At 35.0% G+C, this 19414-nt stretch overlaps 1 protein-coding gene and 1 long non-coding RNA gene across 2 annotated transcripts in view; one reads left to right on the top strand and one right to left on the bottom strand.

Annotated features, from left to right (window-relative positions):
* Positions 1-13569, top strand: part of LOC580943 (structural maintenance of chromosomes protein 1A) — a 28801-nt gene extending 15232 nt beyond the window's left edge. The window contains exons 21-24 of the mRNA XM_780971.5: positions 408-576; positions 9173-9351; positions 9865-10045; positions 11016-13569. Of these exons, the coding sequence (XP_786064.3) occupies positions 408-576; positions 9173-9351; positions 9865-10045; positions 11016-11111 (625 nt within the window). The 3' untranslated portion in view covers positions 11112-13569. The remainder of the gene's footprint in view (positions 1-407; positions 577-9172; positions 9352-9864; positions 10046-11015) is intronic.
* LOC115919523 lies at positions 13108-14401 on the bottom strand. Its single transcript, XR_004061892.1, has 2 exons — positions 14123-14401; positions 13108-13752 (listed from the first exon to the last, which is right to left on the bottom strand). It is a non-coding gene; the product is annotated as an uncharacterized LOC115919523 (long non-coding RNA).
* Positions 14402-19414: the final 5013 nt, after the last annotated feature.

Here is a 19414-nt window from a genome sequence, read left to right as displayed (position 1 = left end):
AATAGAAGGACAACATTTTGTGTCATCTCCCTAGCTTAGATTAAGCTTAACATTTTAATGAGTGATTTTTTGAACGACTTACATAATTAATAAAGTACTTTAAGTGCTGACTTTAATTGCTGATGTGCATTAAGCCGATGCCAAAATTCATGTTTGTAGAAATTGTACTCCCAGGTAAATCACCATTTTCAAATGTTTATTAATTCTGAAACTTTCCTAATCCAGAAACATGCCATTGATATTGCTTTAAGCCATGTGTCTTTATGAAAAGCTATGTAGGCTAGAGGCTCTTCATAGTAACATTGCAGTACAGATAGAACAACAAAAGTCTCTTGTTAATTTCAAGTATAAATTTTGGGTCGTAATTCATTAAACATTTCCCTTATTTTCTTGTTTGTCCTTCTTAGACTGGATGGAGTAAAGGAGAGATTCCAGTCAACCACAGAGGACTTTGAGGCAGCCAGAAAGAGAGCCAAGAAAGCCAAACAAAACTTTGAGATCATACGCAAGGAGCGATACGAGAGGTTCAATACCTGCTTCGAACATATCTCAAACAGGATTGATGACATCTACAAGGTAGGATTCAGCTACTGTTATTCAAATTTTTTATTTGATTTGATTTTTTTATTTGATTTTTCAATGCTTTTAATGTCAAGGTACATGTTTGTGAAAATTTTGTTTGTTGTGATGCGGTCCTGTTTCAACCATTGTTTATTATTCTGTGCTATGAGAGAGTGTTTAGAATGAAGCGGGGACAATTTGTCAACCCCCTTTTAATGAGCTTTAGAAAGTATGGTTGCCCTGACATACTGAAAAGGAGACTACTTATTTGCTTCTTTTTTTTTCTTCTTTTTTTTCCTTTCTTTTATTTCTTGTTTCCCTAGTCTTTTTCACTTCTTAAGTTGTTTATGAATATTTTTGTGATCATTTTATATACACTCAACACTTGTTTTTCTTTTACAATACAAACCTGTACAGATTAAACATTGTTTGGTAAATGGTCTTGAAACTGAAATGTGAAGGGAAAAAATCTGAAAATACTTGTTGCCACTTGAGGAAGTCTCAAGGCTCTTGCAGGTTTTGTACAGGGGTATGAATTTATCACAGAAATTTCTGAATAGAATGGAGTATCTTATTCCGTTTCGCTCACTTTATCTTCATTGTATGCAATTTATGCATGTTATGTTCACTCTTTTTCCTGAGAAATGCTACATTTTTCTTGGAAACTTTCAAATCTGCCTTTTACTGCATTTTAAAACAGCTTGATACAATACTGGGACAGACTCTCTTTTTTAAAACTCTATATGTAGTTGCAATGTTGCCAAATTCCTTTAAGAGCTTTGGTAGAATGATGGTCGGATATGTGATTACAAATACATGTATGAGGCTGCCAATTCTATGTCACATCATGTGAGATTTACATGCTTTGCTGTGTTGCAATATAATCTAAACATGTACATCTTGTGTGGTATATTGGTGATGATCCTGAGTTTCAACGAATAACAGACCATTTTCATGACTATAAGAAGCAAAACTGACAGCTGTTAACGACGACACAATTCCCGAAAATATACAGAACTTTTAATACTTCTATATGCTAGGGGAGGGCCATCTGCTCTTGGTACTTAATGACATACATGTAGTCCACCTTTTTTTTCAAGTGTTTGTCATCAGTTTCTTTTTAAGTCTGCCTATGAAACACACAGTTAACAACTAAATTATTAAACATACCCTTACCAAGTTTGTAAAAGATTCATTATGTGAAAAATTGATTTGTCCCGATTTATGTTTCTTGAGAATGTGACATGTTAATTCTTACATCTAAAAGTATTGAACAGAGGCCCCAATTTAACCAATCCACCTTTCATTCTTGAGTTACAAAACAAACAAAAACAAAAAATTTACAAGGGGTATGGATAATTTAGATGTTTATATGTTCTGTAGCATAGTCTTATTTATGTTTTGCGTAACATTATTTAAAACAATACATCTTGGCATCAATGTGCAATCTATAAACCACAATCTGCTGATTATGTTGTACAAGACCTTTGAAGAATATCAATTTACACTAGAGTTTCAGTGATGGACTGAAATTATCTATTCAATATTCAATAATGTCATCTGATATGGCGCTCCATGATAAATACACCTTTGTGTAACAAGTGATACAATGTGTATATACAGTATATGGAGGCAGGCACTTTGAGAATACAAATTTAGGTGCAATTCAGGGAGAGGTACATGTTTCTTTTATGTTCTAGATTAAAAAGAGGCTTGTGTGACCTGATACGAAAATAATATACATGTTTCTACCCCACAAAGACGTCTTTCTTAAATAATGAATGAAGGTTTTTAATGACATTTTGATATTACACAACAGATACGAGAGCTGCCAACCATTCCGTTTTTGCCAGAATTACTCCTTTTTTTTCCCTCCAAATTACGGTACTACGGTTTTTCTTCATAAAATACGTTTTTTAATAATTTTTTTTTTTTTTTTTTTTTTTACATACCACATGTCAAACAACTGCCCTTAAATGGTGATTTGATCACGAATTCAATAGAAAACTTATTTTAAAACATACTTGAAGAGAAAAATATTCTCAAAAGAAATGAAATGCCGATAATACCAAAATAACCACCAAAAAAATTACCTGCTTGTATTGAAAAAACAGCATGATGAATGAACATTTCTGCATTTGAAGTGTGTCGCGCGTGGTTGTAAGGTTCTTTTTATGAATTCCTTTTTTTTGCCATCGTGATTCCTTTTTTTGGTCGCACAAGGTTGGCAGCTCTGCGATATGAGAATGGCATAGATTATTTTCAACGTGTAGATGTTTTTTTTTAATTAAATGAAGTTTTTGAATGACCTTTTAGTATCACACAACTAAAAATAGCCAAATGAGATCAAGAGTTAATATTTACTATTCAATCCACCTGTTATGAGTGCTCTGGACTCATTGTTTTTGTAGACATCCAACACAATGGAAGACCGCTCTTTGTGTGAAATGTAAATTTGTATTATTTAACCTCAATTAGGTAACCTTTTTAAGTAAATTCAGATTATATTCTGTACTAGTATTCATTTAGGCTACCCTGGTTATACTGCTAGACTGCTAGTATTGTTCATGTAGAGTAATGTTATAACTTAAAAGACTTAGCTGAGATAAGTAACTTGCTAAAGGGGGCTCGTTTTGTTTTTTCTTCTTCTATTACTATGTTGTTGTTGTCTTTGGGTTTTTTTCCCCTTACATGTTGATTGGTTTTTCTTCTTTTTTTCCTTTTTATTTTACCCTTTTACCCCTTTAACCATTTTACCCTTCTTTTTTTTTTAAAGGGAAGTCTATTGAAATTAGCTTATTAACATGAATATATGCTTTGGTAGCTTTGCAGAGGGCTTAGGGAAAAATTTGCCTGAAATTCTAGCAGGACTAATAAAGGACCTTTTTTTTAAAGCACCAGTTATGAAAAAAAGTTCTGGCTATGAATTGTGATGCCTCAAAATTCTGAAGTTGTAGCAAAGTCCAATTTTTCCTTGAGGTTGATCTGACATCATCATTCATGCTTTTACACCCTACACAGAACATCTGAGATTCTCAGACGCAAAGATCATTAATATCAAATTATCAATTTTTAACATGTAGACTAGGCATTGTTTTAATTGCCTCTTTGTTAAATTGTTAGTCACATTATTAAGTTGAGAATAATTATAGGGAAGAAAAATAACAGAAAGCTCTGCACTGTTTGTGGTCACACCTATTAAAGTCTACCACATTTCCCTCATGCAGTTTATTGAACTATTACATGACCTTTCCTTAGCCGCAGCCAACTGGAGCCGTCTTTCTCTTTCCCATAGAAGGGGGAAATAGATTTGTTTTATCATTAAACAATAGCCTTTCCAGCCTCATTTGTCTGTTTCCGCTATACATGTTTGTGTACATTTATGTAGGGTGTTGGCTAATCATTCTGAAAGCCCCGTACAGATAGCATTCGCCAGAGTTAAAATCACAATGAATGTGATGAAAGCTTAAAGGGTCTGTATAACATTTGTTGGGCTGTGATACACATGTCATGTACATGGGGGAGTTTTTTGAACATCAAGAAATCTAAAGAAATAAAACATGGGTGAAATTTTCCCTTACTAAACTATTTTAGTTCGGAGGTGAAATTTTCCCTTACTAAACTATTTTAGTTCGGAGGTGAAATTTTCCCTTACTAAACTATTTTAGTTCAGAGGTGAAATTTTCCCTTACTAAACTATTTTAGTTCGGAGGTGAAATTTTCCCTTACTAAACTATTTTAGTTCGGAGGTGATAACAGCTACCTCCCCCCCCCCCCCCCCACCCCCTCCATTAATTCCTGACATGCCAGGTACCGGTACCCATTTACATGTACCTCACCTGGGTGGAGTGTGACATATGTTGAATAATATCTTCCTAACGGCCTAGTGCTGGCTTGGTAGGACTCGAATCGTGAACCATGTGATCCCCAGTCTGGTTACGCATCCACTAGACCATGACACACTATACATTTCTTCCCTCATAGAGGTGTTTAGTTCTGTATGAAAAATATTCAATTTAATAATAATCATTTAAAGTCCACTCCAAATTTTATTAAACCGAAAATGCATTGAGGAGTTTTGGTTTGAAGGTAGTCTTGAGGTCAGGTAATATGGGGGAAAATACGAATCCCCCACCCCCCCCCCCCCCCCAAAAAAAAAAGTAATAATAGTAAATAAAAAAATAAATAAAATAAAATATTAATAAATATATAAATAAGAAATATTAGTATAAATATAAAAAAATAGAAAAATGGTCACAGTCAGAATTTATCTACATCTTAATGATTTTAAAAAGATAATCTGGTAGCCAGTCTGGTAGTAGCCTAATAACTATCACAGAAAAGGGAAGTATAGTGTGTCACTCAGGCCGTAAGATTTCCTACATTTTTACCTTTCAGGGTCACAGCTGACTTTTTCACAACTTCCTTGAAATTACGATTTTCCAAACAACTTGTTCACTGCTCAGTTTAGAATGACAACAAAGTATCTTTCAAAATACACTTTTATTTTCAGAACTCAAGATGACCTTACTTTTCAGTTCATTTAGAGCGTAAACATGTATATTGATCTTTCTTTTGATGTTGGCTATGAATACAGTGGACCGTGTTTCCCAAATAATATCCTGAACACAACAAATTACACAATGTTATCGTCACCATTCTAAAATAGAACTTGTACTCAGTGCATTCTGACTCAGCTGGGCACTCTTTATACAATTATTCTTCTTAAATGAGCTGGCTCCAAACAAATTCAAGTAACATCTGATGTAGAATAAAACAAAAAGAAGTAATTTAAACTAAATTGTCTCTCAATTAATTCTAGTGCGTCTGTGCATACTCAGCATTATGATACATTGTTCAAATGGATCTACATGTATATTGAGCAATAATATAATCAATGAAATGAAGAAAAATATATTACATTACAGTTTTTAGGCTCAAAGGAGAAAATAGTTTTCTCTGTACATGTAGTCTAGGTTGAGTTCATTGAACTACTGAGTAGAAATTTGTGACAGTAGTATGGAACAGTGCATGTAGGCCTACATTTAAAGGTATTACCTGTAGTGTACAACTGTACATGAACATGAATTCTTTTTCATTTCATTTTGTCTTCATGAATCAATCTACATGACCGGCAAAGTGTAGTTTTCAAATCAACTCAGAGTTTTAGTAACTTTGAATGGAAATTCCATTATTATTTTTCTTCCTCTTTCAAAAATCATCCTGTAGAGTGTACTCCCATTCATTTGCTTTCAAACAAGTAAAAATAATATTAGAATAATTTGACCAAGTTTAACAGAAGTGGATCACTCAAATCCCAAATAAGTATCTTACACGTTGGGAGGAAGGAGGGGGGGGGGGGGGTCCTAATATTTTACATCCAGAGTTGGATAAACATTTGCATACATTACATGTACACTACATAAATATAATTAACAATACATGATGATACAATTGTCATTGTCTTTTATTTGATTAAAACATTACTTTGAACATCTACTTTTATGTAACAGAAAGACGGTGAAAATAAATTGACTTGGAAGTTGCTGGAATTATACAAACGGAAACGAATTGATTATTATTATTTAATTTGTTTAGGTTTTAAATTAAAATATTCAGTCTCATCTGAACTAGCCATCACTCCAACAGGACTTCAATAGCCCTCTTCATTGTTACATGGAATTAAAAGATAGGTTGTACATTTTTTACTATCAGTGCTAAAATCTTATATCGGTTTTTGGTTTATAATGTGTATGACAGAGGGCTTGAATATCACTTCCACTTCCTGAAACGTTTTACTTTTCCTTCCTGCTTATTCTTAAAGGTGTAATAATTTGGACAGAAAAATCATCCAACTATAGAATGAGTACACGGCCAGTACAGCATAAAAGGAAACGGTGATTTGCTTATATACTATATACTGGCGATGATGATGTTGAGTAGAAGTCATTGTGATAGTGACTGAGGAGTGTCATGTTCTTCAGATGAGGCATCTTACAGATGAAATGAGCAAAATCATGTGATGCAGAAGGCTCATTGATTTGCTTTATAGAGTCCTAGAATATATTATCAGATCAATATCTTTGCAGAGGATGCTATCGATGCTGATGTTGAGTAGAAGTCATTGTGATACTGACCTAGGAGTGTCATGTTCTTCAGATGAATTGAGTAAAATCATGTATTGCAGAAGGTTCAGTGATTTGCTTTATAGAGTCCTAGAATATATTATCAGATCCATACCTTTGCAGAGGATGCTATCGATGACGATGTTGAGTAGAAGTCATTGTGATACTGAATAAGGAGTGTCATGTTCTTCAGATGAGGCATCTTACAGATAAATTGAGCAAAATCATGTGATGCAGAGGGCTCATTGATTTGCTTTATAGAGTCCTAGAATATATTATCAGATCAATATCTTTGCAGAGGATGCTATCGATGCTGATGTTGAGTAGAAGTCATTGTGATACTGACCTAGGAGTGTCATGTTCTTCAGATGAATTGAGCAAAATCATGTATTGCAGAAGGCTCAGTGATTTGCTTTATAGAGTCCTAGAATATATTATCAGATCCATACCTTTGCAGAGGATGCTATCGATGACGATGTTGAGTAGAAGTCATTGTGATACTGACTAAGGAGTGTCATGTTCTTCAGATGAGGCATCTTACAGATAAATTGAGCAAAATCATGTGATGCAGAGGGCTCAATGATTTGCTTAGAGTCCTAGAATATATGATCAGATCCATACCTTTGCAGAAGATGCTATCGATGCTGATGTTGAGTAGAAGCCATTGTGATACCGACCAAGGAGTGTCATGTTCTTCAGATGAATTGAGCAAAATCACGTGATGATCCGAATACTCAATGTTCAGAGTCTCAATCTGTTATAAATGAATAATTACCAACAACCTACTTAAAGTGTATTCAAGATTAAGCAATATGTTTAAAATTGTATGTACTGGTAAATAGTTGCCACAATTTAAAAAAAATGTCAACTCATCCACATGTATTTTGTGATGATGTACACGTCTTGACACCCAAAATTAGCACCAATTTCAATAAAGGTATATGACAGTGAGGGAACAATACGTTTTGACTGATCCAATCATGACATGACTAACGGCAAACGGGAGATACGGTAGTAGAATACATTAAGAAAGTATTATGTGACATTACTGGTACAATTGAGCAATCATGAATCTCTTCTACCGGTAGATCATATTGACATGTTGGAAATTCACACAAGGTTAAAATGGCAAAAACAATTATCCATGTAGATGCTAGGTCTCTAGCTAAACAGACGCTTACATACATACTACATACATATTTATATAAGTTCTGCATGAAGCCCCGTTTAGGAGCCTCAGTAGGAAAGTTCACCATTGTTTACAATTCTCTCACTGTACATGAATGTAATATACAATGTACAGGTATGTACATTGTATGTGTACAATGTTATTTTCAGATGGTTAACCATCATTGATTCCTCATTAAGTTCTTTTCTTCAAGATGTTTATGTCAGAAATTTCTGATAAGTTTTTAGCATTTCACTACAATGTTCACCAAAGATGATATTAAACATTTATCATGTACATTTGTTGCAATAGCAGGGAGATCTTTGCCATCTCCCTGGCTATGGGCTGTCTATTACAGTACATGTATGTATAAGGACCATGGAGCTTTCCACATTCAATTGAGAATGTGTACTGCTAATGATTTCAGAATAACAACCCTGTTGGCGTACTTGGATGTAGCAAAAAGAGTTCCATGTCGAAAAATGCACAAAAAAAGGGGATTTATGAGAATTTCAAGGAGATTTCTCAATAATCCTTCTGTGACTCCTGTCACGTTGCCTTTTCTATCAAAGTGGTTATTGATTGTGCCAAGTGGTGGGCCAACCTGGCAGAGGGAAGGGGTCCCTTAGGAATGACTATTTCCAAGACCTGTCATACAGAATCACCATGAAAGCGTTCAAGCCAAATGCTACTTCACAAGTGATTTTACATACAAGGTGCTGATGTGTGAACAGACATTTCAATTTCTGTCCCTGTGAAATGGACGTGCATGTATTATTACAAATTGAAGACATTCTTCATCGTCATTAGCAATTAAAGGTGATTTTCACTCCATGTTTTGAAGAAGAACACACATGTTGCCCACCATGTTGTGAAATTCCACAGAGTCAGGTGTTATCTTCATATTAATGATCATCCATGTCAAATCTGTCAAAGATTATCAAAAGTCTTCACTTTTCTTCACAGTATCTTAAGTTTTATAATATGAGGCTGATATGACAGGTTTTTGAAGTATACATTAAATCACAATTCTTTCATTTTGAAAAGTAGAATGAGCCCAAATGGAGGTTATTTTTTTGATTTTTTTGTAATGAAAGCATTAACCAAATAGTAGATCCTTTATTCAGCATACAATTTTCTTCAAAGGAGCATTTTTAAAGTATTGTGATTCAATCACTAAGACCTGTATTTCTTTGTAATGCTCTTCAAGAATTCGGAGAAGTGTACATGAATATTGTTTTATAATGTGAAATCAAGAAATATGTTATGAATGGTTTTTAATTTTTATAATTGATCAATATTTTCTTCGCTCCTGTAGGCTTTGTCTCGGAACCACAGTGCCCAAGCCTTCCTGGGACCAGAGAATCCTGAGGAACCCTATCTGGACGGCATCAACTACAATTGTGTAGCCCCAGGAAAGCGCTTCAGGCCCATGGACAACCTGTCTGGAGGAGAGAAGACTGTCGCTGCACTTGCCCTTCTCTTTGCCATTCACAGGTAACTAGTTCAATGTTTATGTTTATGCTTTCTATGAATTCAAATTGATATATATGTTCTTTTATTCAGCTTTAAAACCTTCCCGTATACACATGATGCATTAAGGTGTATTGTACTTGGACAGAAAATCTTTGATTTCAGGAAAGTTAATGTAGGCTTAATTATATCACCACCAGAATTATTTTCAATTTGTGATGTTGGCATATCTCTGCATTGGGCTTGAAATTTTATTTGTGTCGTTTTGCAACCTCGATGTAGTATGAATATTTAATAAATATTACATATTGTATTTTAGTATCTGATATAAAATCAAAGTGATATTCTAAATGTCAAGAAGGCAGATGGAGTACAGATGGAGTTTTCTTGTCATAAAGTAGAATCCTCTGTGTAGAGTATTGTTGTAATTTGTGTGCTGCCATGTGGTGCATAGTGCTGCATTTATGAGATGCAATCAAGATCATTTATCCATTCTAATTGTTCTTATCCATCTATTCATGATGATCTCCAATCTAGCTATCGACCAGCACCTTTCTTTGTGCTGGACGAGATCGACGCTGCCCTTGACAACACCAACATCAGCAAGGTAGCCGAATACATCAAGGAGCAATCAGAGTCCCAGTTCCAATGTCTTGTTATCTCACTCAAAGAAGAGTTCTACAACCATGCTGATTCCCTCATTGGAATCTACCCAGAGGTAAATACTTCTTTAATTTCTTTAAAGATTGAATTGAGTACAGGTTGAGTACTGATTATGTACTGTCTGTTCGCAACCAGAAGAGCATAAACTCTGTGTTAAAGTATGTGAGTTAATGCCCTTCTGGCTCCAAGTAGTCAATACATTGTGAAAGAAACTGTCTAGGAGTTATGAGGAAGGTTAATTATGTAATACAGAGGAAATGGTGTTTACTGTGAGGTTTGGAATTATTAAACATTACAAGATATTAACTCAGTCTTCCTGAAAATCACATGCACCCCACATAGAATACATGGGACTACAAATTACAAATCCTACAGGGATGTAGTGGACAAATTTATTTCCATCCTTCCCAAATTTCAACCTTCTCTTTAACCAGCGGGATGCATAATTTTTCCTGGAAAACGCCATCATTTGTGGTTTTTGGTCTGTGACTGGGGTTTCAATAAGGCTATAGGGTCATGCGTGCATGTAGTGGATAGGTTGTCATGTGTCTGGGCTGGTAGTCTGCTAGATATAATGATTTATTTATAGTTTTATGTTTTAACTGTAATGACCTGGTCCACAATGCTACTTTGGAGCACGTGCCAACAGAATTTACAATGCTGTATGGGCATAGTTTGAGTAGATTAAATTGATTCATAATCATTTTGTGTTTTAAAGGGATAAAACATGTTTATTTTATTTTGTTATATTGGTTTGTTTTGCTTCTGTTTTAGTTTTTGTTTTTGTTTTGTTTTTATTGTTTTTCTTTGTTTGTTTTCAAAAGAGAGTATGTGGGGGGGGGGGGGGAGATGTAAATATTCATTCATATTTGTTAATGACAATTGTAGCTTTTAAATGCTCTCTTGTTTACATATTTGTATTAGTGGGACAGCATAAACAACTCCAACTGCATCATAAACTTGTTTATGTTTTAAATTGCATTCATCATGCCTTGCATTTCACCCTCTCTCTTTCACCCTTACAGCAAGGGGAGTGCATCATCAGCAGAGTCTTGACCCTTGACCTGACGGAGTACCCAGAAGCCCCAGCAATCCCCAACCCCATCACCGGTATCCGCTAAATCCTTCCTCCTGACCCCTCCTCACCTGGCCACACCCACACACTCGATCTGCTGCAGTTATCCTTGAATAGTTGGATCATACAATATCATCATACGATTCATTTGTCTGTTTGGAGTCTACTTTATTTGAAGAATAATACATAAATTCAATTTAAAGTTAACAAACCTTTGATGAAAAAATGTGTAATTCCTGTAGTAATTGATGACATTTAGGACTAAATATTTCATAGCAACAGGGCTGAAAAATGGATTTCAAGACAACATGATATTTGTTTGAAGTCATTTGAAACGTGGTGTAGTTGGAAACAGTAATGGCATTTCATCTCATTTGATGTTGATTAAAAGTACAGGCATTAATATCTGAGAAGCCAAATGTATTTGTTAACACCTCAGTGAAGCAATTGAGAAGTAATAAAGTTGACTGTTTGCATGAAACTATAAGCAAAAAACACATTTGATACACTCTTGCAACTAAATGCATCCATCAGTTTTTTACAAACCCTCAGCCTGTTATTTTGCATAGGTTCATGTGCCCTTAGAGTCATGGTCATCAATGTGTATTTACTTATAAATATTCCTACAGAAGAGAATCAGGCAATGTAGCAAGTGAATGCTTCCCAGGTACTTCCTTTACCCCCATCACTGGCCATGATTCGAGTCTCAATTGGTGCCCAATATTGACATCTCAATCCCTCCCCTTTAACATGTGCATATGCCGTATGTGTGATGGGTTGGTCTAAGACCATCACAGAGGGCCTCCCTGAAGCTTACAAGTTTTCTATAGCTATGTTCACACAAAGCTAATTTCGCAAAACCTCAAAGTTTTAAACTATGATCCTCTAACAAAGATGAGGGTTCGACGGGATTGAAAAAACTTATATTCAAAGTTTTAAACTACATAAGTGTGCAGCCATTGTAACTACAAGCTGGCGTAACCTCCAAGTTAATTGCGTTTCGCACGGCACTTAACTCTGAGTGTGGACCCCTGTTTCTCTAACCATAAAATGGTTACTCTAACTATAAAATGGCACATGGTTCATAACTTTGAGTCACCTTTTAAGAGTCTTAACCACAAGGTCCGTACAGTCTGTAACAATAAGATAACCTCAAAGTTTTAAGCCCTACCTGAGCTAGTTACTCTCGTTTGAACTTAACTTTTGTCTGCTACATATTTGGGGATTGTGGACCTAACTAGGTCAATGCCATTACCAGCCATGTGTTTTTGTTTGTTTGCTCAGATAAAGGAATGCTCTGGGTTGATCTAGATAAAAGAGTGATTCACAAATTGATATGTAATGTAGCACAGTATGTCGTTTTGGATCTAGGGTCAAAGGTTAGGGTCATGGGGTTAGAGATGAATTCATTTCTTCGACCTCAGGCACTTCTTTAGCTGATGATTGTATAGATGTTATCATAGTATTGTATGAATAGTTGTAAGAAGTATGTCATTGCCTACATTTCCTTTGAACCTCCTAACTTTTTTCAGAATCAACATCCTTAAAAAATGTCTGAAAACAATTATGAACAAATTCTGGTGCTGGGACTTTACAGCATGTGAAATATATTGATAATGGACTGATATTGTATTTATTAGTATCCAAAGTGTCATGATTAAGCCATTTTTGTGCATTTAAGGAGGATGTTTATCTTTCACAATTGTAATGTAAATAAGTGAATTGTATTTCAAACCTTAATATCAGTTGTAAAAAATGAAAAAACACTGTTCAAGTCTTGTTACATGTACATAGCGCATTCCAGTATTTTACACAAACTCTCAATTCTCCATGTTTTATACAGCAGGTTTAAATGTAATACCAGTTTTTGAAAGTGTATATACAGATTACTCGTTCATTACTTTCTAGTGTATGATCTAATGATATGATGTAATATGATATCGGAATGAAGGGAAAACAAAAAATACATGTAAGTTCATCATGTTGGGCCAGAGTTATACAGTGTAGATAGCCTTCTTCTCTCATTTTTTGTCAAAAAAACCCAAGTAGTTTTTGTTCTTAACAACTTTCTCCATGTTATTTCTTTTTAGGATCTTGCTTGAATTCAGGTACACCTGTACCATAAATCAGAATTGGAGGGGTTAATCTTTATTACTGTGTTTCAAGTGTCTTTGAATTCCTCATAAATTCTTATATTTATAAAATTCATCATAAATAATCCATGCTTCTCTGAAACCTTTGTGTCAATACCTCACCTAATAGTAATTTTTGTCTTGTATTTTGATAAAGATCTTAAACTTAACTTGAACATTTTCTAAAGTTGTACAGCTCATATTTTTGGGATTCTATGTATCGTGTTAGAATTTGATCTTTGTGTTATCTTGTATTAACTGTGCGAAGAGATAATGAGATTAAGAACTGTGTTTATCGTTCAAATATGAATACATGTAGACTCTTTTAATTGTGGTAGTATGAAATTAAACAATCCAATTCTTGTTTGAAAATTGCTGACTAAATTTCTTTCTTTTTTCATGTGTGACTTGTAGATTTTAATTTTTAAATTCAGAATAGCCAGAAAAGATGAGAAAGATTCTCCATTAACTTTAAATTTTGCTTGATTTTATCCTCACTTCCATTTTTTCATATCTTGACTAGCCTGTCATATTGGTAATTACTATCTAATTCACCTTTAAAGGTAAAGACCAGTATTGGAAATGCCCCAATTTCAAAAAATGAAATGGAAGCTCTCATTACCAATCATGTGAAAGAATATGTTTTGACTAATACATGATGATAACAAATTTGCCAGGAAACCGCCTACTTATTCATATATTTGGTAAATTTGTTTCTCTCATGGTCTGTGAGAGATATAGGGTAGTCCCATATACATCTTTCTGTGTAAAGTGCTTGTAACTTTACGAAGAATGGGCCAAATTTCTTATCATTTTGATGATTCCAGAACCTTGCAGATGCTAGATGCTAGATGATCAACCTTTTCTGATCGATTCCACAACGTTTCTTTCACAATGCAATCGCATGACCATAACTGGTCTTTACCTTTAATTCCCTATCACTCCATCTTTAATGCATTATCATCCACAAATACCATGTACAATTTCATAGAATTCAAAAAACTTTTAAGATACGTTTTAGACCTCTTTAAAAAAAAATAAAGAAGAGCAGTATAATATATCTTTACGCACATACACAAAAAAACTAACAGATCAACAAGCAAAACACGTTACCCTAGTCTCAATTCACCGAGAGAGAACATCCCAATGCATCCTGATGTAGATATCTATTTTCTTTAAAGGGCGGTTGTTGACACGGTAATAGCTGCATGGGGCTCGTCTTGTTATGAAGGGTAGGGCACCGGCATTCATCTCGGCAGGACCAAACCCGCTCACCTGCTATGACGATAATCGACCACTTATCGCTCTGACGCCAAAACCTCCTTAATAACAGCCTTGAAACAATACTTCTAAATACGATCAAGATAAAAAAAAAAAAAAAGGGTCTTCGTAGCTTGTCGCGCAGGACTTGTTCTCGCTTTAAAATATTAATTGAGATAAAGGGAGTTAACACGGTGTTAACGAAGGCAGCTCCTTTATCATATATTTTTAGCTGTTTTTGAAATTGCTAAGCCTGTTCGTTTTGGTGCTAATCTAGATCATCTTCACTTAAACCGCAGTTTTAGCAAATGTAACCCTTTTTGTCGAGCAAACATATGGTTTCTCAGGTAATAGGCGGACTCTTGACTAAATAACTTCAAGCTCGCATTACAGTGCATATCGTGTTTCAGATTTCCCGTCTATTTTCCGTAACCTACATTTTTCAATTTCATTCTCTTTTGTTTTCCTTTTTTCACTTTTTTGTTTAATTTACCATGTTTATGTATTAGTGTAGTTTTGTTTTTCTTTTTTCTTTGGTTTTGTGTGTTGTTGTTTTAACTTATTGTGTTGATGTTAATAATAATACAGTTGTAATAATAGTAGTGATAATAATATTGATAATTATAATAATAAATTATGATCATGATTTAAAAAATAGTGATGATAACAATAATTTTAATAATAATAATAATAATAATAAATAATAATAATAATAATGATTACAATATTATGATTCCCAGGGTAGCCTCATCGGTATTAATACTGTTCTCCCTGAGGGCCTTGTAATAATTGTATTCCAAATAATTTCAGACTAAAATTTCAATAGCCTTGGGCGTCACCTATCATAATTGTTTCGTAATCCTTTCACGATTTCTAAAAGCAGGACAATAAAGCAATAAATGTACCCTAAAGTTTTTTTTCTTTCTATAAAGTCTTTTTGTCTTTAAGATAAAACATGGAAATGTACCCAGCAAATGTGCGACTTCTTCCCCCTGTTCTATCTATCTTAAAGCCCCACTGCACTAGTTTGGCCAGGAGGGATTAGACCTCCCAGCATGGTCACTGACAGGTGGTTTAATCTCATCAAATCAGCTCTCACTTAACATAAGAAAAAAAGGTGATCATGGGGACAAATGGTCACCGATTAGGCATTGTTTGCTATATAGAGGGCGCAAGTAGCTACAAGTAGTGCAATGGGTCTTTAAGATTCGAGACGGTTAGACCTTTTGAACGTTTAAAACCTTTATAAAACTACCATCAATGCACAAATAGGATAATAAGGGTGTTTGCACGCTGCATAGTTACGCAGCAGTAAGCAGGCGGTCGCCCACCATAAACGATCCATGTCTAAAATCAGATCTAATAAATAAGTTGTTTACAAACTCCTGATCAATGTCATGTCTATGGGTGTTTCTGGGTGTTTTCAGCTCAGCCTTGGTCTGCAGTGGTATTCATCCCGGTGCGAGAGGTTACAAACATGCTAGGATCAAGTTTGTTCTAACAGTATTCATTTCATCGCGAATTAGAGAAGACCAAAGTAAAAAGAAGAGTTCGGTTGAAGCTGACATGACAGATAACAGACAGCTTGACATTTATGATGAGATTCGAAATCTATGCAGAAATGTATGTTTGATTGTCTTTTGAAAATGAAGAGTTATATGAATTTGGAGACGAAAACAGAGATGGAGAAAATAACAAAAATAAAATAGAAATTATAAAACATTACAATAGTAAGGAAGGATTGGAGGAGTAAAATAATGGCCTAAAGCCCGGCGCACACTACATGATCTTGGATCTTAATAGTCATGATTGATAAAATCTAAATTTCAATGAATTTCACGCTCCGTTGGAGGGGGGAGCTAAATCAGGTAATAATCTTATCATCAAACTAGTAGTGCGATTGACTACGATCTGAAGCCGATTCGGCTAGAGAGTAAAAAGCACTAACATTCCAGTAGCTAATATTCTTATCATTATTTTGAACCAAAATCAGGAGGATAGTGGATTTTTAGATTTCCATATCTAATATAACCGCCCTTTCTATAAAAGTTGGATCGATTTTGTCTAGAATGTATAACATTTGTGAATTTCATCACGCTGGCTCAGGTGCAATTTGTAAAGGTAGGTTAGGAATTTGACTATCAAAGCCATTTCCAACAAACCACGCGAAGATATAATCACACCAGTCTAAGATTTATGTAGCCAATGATCATTCCTTTGTCATTTTGGGTCCTTTATTTTTTCAGGTAGATAAAAAGGTGAACCATAAAACGGTACAACTCAGACACTAAATCATCACAATATTTATCCGAAATGTTGTTCTGGAGTGATCCGATCCATGATAATGTCAGGGGATGTATAGTGGCGTAGCCTGTGTCAGCCCATTAAGGGGGCATTAAGATGATAGGGGCACCTGTCTTACTGGATAAATTGAATTAACATGGCCACCAATTAGGAGAGGGTGCAATGAGGAAATTGCCCTGTCATCTAATTTACTCTTCCTTTAAACACTCTTCCTCTCCTTTCTCTCATCAGGCTCATTTAAATTATCCCCCCCCCCTTTCGACATTCGATGGGGAAGGGGCATATGCTCCTCCGGCTCGTGCCTTCACCATTGAATGAGGTGTTTACTCTTAGATTTCAGACGGTAACAAAAAGATGACTATACACCTAATGAAGCCTGACAAGGCTCAAAGGGCTAACTAATCAAAATCAAAACATGTTATTCGGATATCAATCACCATCTTTTAAAAGTGGTCATGAAAGAAAGTTATGTATTTCACATAAAGTTATGGTTTCATCCCATAACGTACATTTTATATGACACCTCACGTTCAGTGTCAGACATTCTTGTTTAAACGGTGCAACTCAGCCTTCTTGTTAGTTTACGATGGAGTGATCTGAACTCTGCTCCAAATATTTTGACAGCGATTTCTAAAATATGTTTCCGCCTAATTTTTCTCGACAGGGCTCATGGTGGTATCCGATCAGATCTTAGTTGAAACCTGTCCAAGATGTTTCCCATCACACGTGGAGGTCCTACCGTCATAAGAAGTTTACCCCCAAATCAAGAAGAAGAGTTAGCGAGATATAGTATGGATGTTACACCTCCTGTTCAAGCATCTCGTTTTTGTGACATCTAAAAAATAAGAACATTTTTTTCCTTCAAATTCACCATGACATGAGGTGATGGCAGAGTATTTGTTCGCTATCAAGGCTTCCTACCTTTGGTTAATTCAGCCGATTATTTAGTAAGATTATAATGTAGGCTTTGTGTCCTTATCCTGTTCTGTATATCGTTGAGATCAAATCAATTCATACATTTCTATATAATAGTCTTCCTGCCTCCTATTCACTTCGCCAAAAAGGGTGATAAAGTGCCACACAGGACTAATAAAAGCAACTCTCACTATTGTGAGTTAATTCTGTGACACATCCAGAACACTTCTAAAGGTATTTACCTGTAATAGTTTCAATACCTATGGTTCAGACACATTCCATAGTAACCAGAACTCGTCCAATGAAAGCATCTGAACTATGGACACCGAAACTGTCACAAATATATTTGGTATGTGTCACAGAACCAATTCCTGATTATTCAAACTATCCTGAATTCCTGATGAACCTATGCAACATGCCACTGTGATAAGTTCGGCAAGCGATGAACAAAGCAAGCATTGGCTATAATACAGGGCCTACATCGGCTAAATTTGGGGAAACTAGCACAATAGCATATAATCCAGGTATAAACCAATAATATTATGAGAAACAAAAAAAAACGGGTTTAGGCATAACAAATAACGAGACGGTATTTCCTCCTGGACAAAAACGCTGGATTTGTAAATTAATCCAATAAAATGAGGTTTTTATTTCTTCCTTGAGAGTAAATAGTTACGGGGAAAATACCCAAACAAACTATGTCTAAATATGAACATTATTTTTGTTTCAAAAGCCTACTTTATTGTTGTCAGACAGATTATATTTCTTAGAAGTGGTGGACGTTAATCCTTTAATCGGATATTCCGAGTCGAGTCTACCAGAGTTCCGTGCGCTAAAACCACGTCTAAAATAACGTCTCATTTCCGTGGTAATAATTATCGTCTCTTTAATAAAACTATTGTTTTAAAACATGATGGAACTCATGAGCGGAGAAGAACACAAACTGTGGAAATTATCTTTAACCTCAGCTGGTCATTGGCACTGTGGACATCTGTTTGTTCTCTGTATCTATTTTATGTTATACTTGTAGCCAAATATTAATATTTGTGTTTTGACAAGCTTTATCTAACTTAATTAGACTTGAAATTTGACATTTCTATATAACATAAAAGAATACTTTGTACGAAAAAAATAAAGATTCATGTTGAGTTGTGTACATTTTATAATTATATCATTTAGGTAATTTAAACTGACACAAATTGTCATACTTTTCATAGCTTTATCAAAAACTTTATATAATCCTTTGGTAGTCAGCTATATAATATAAACTTTGTCTTCATCATAAATGCCTATAATCCGTTGATGATAACTGTGTTGCTAGAAAGATAAGTTGCTTAAATACAACATAACGAGAGACCTGACAATGCGCCTACCGTGATACACACAGATACATGGGTAAATATTGGCGCCGCCTGTCTTACATAACGGCGACCATTAATATACCGCGGCACCAAATCCATGAAGGCGCCACCGAGTATGTACATGGGCAAGTCAAGGTTGCATCACAGGCCATGGGGTACGCACTATGATAACGATCTGCCGATTTCATTAAAGTAATATAATATCCCTACTGGAGCATGGGAAAATTATATTTCCTATGCAAATCAGCCTACTTATCAAAACGTAACATTTGATTTTAAAAGTAGGAGAAAACAATCAACAAATTTGAGTTAAAGGGTTATTTCATGTATTCAGTGTGTGCTCCTGAACTTGCAAATAAAATGTGCAAAAATGTACA

Source organism: Strongylocentrotus purpuratus, unplaced genomic scaffold (genome assembly GCF_000002235.5).
Source record: "Strongylocentrotus purpuratus isolate Spur 01 unplaced genomic scaffold, Spur_5.0 spur5_scaffold_6, whole genome shotgun sequence".
Classification (NCBI taxonomy): Eukaryota; Metazoa; Echinodermata; class Echinoidea; order Camarodonta; family Strongylocentrotidae; genus Strongylocentrotus; species Strongylocentrotus purpuratus.
The sequence above is the reverse complement of the archived record's forward strand: the minus strand, read 5'-3'. Positions and strand labels throughout refer to the sequence as shown.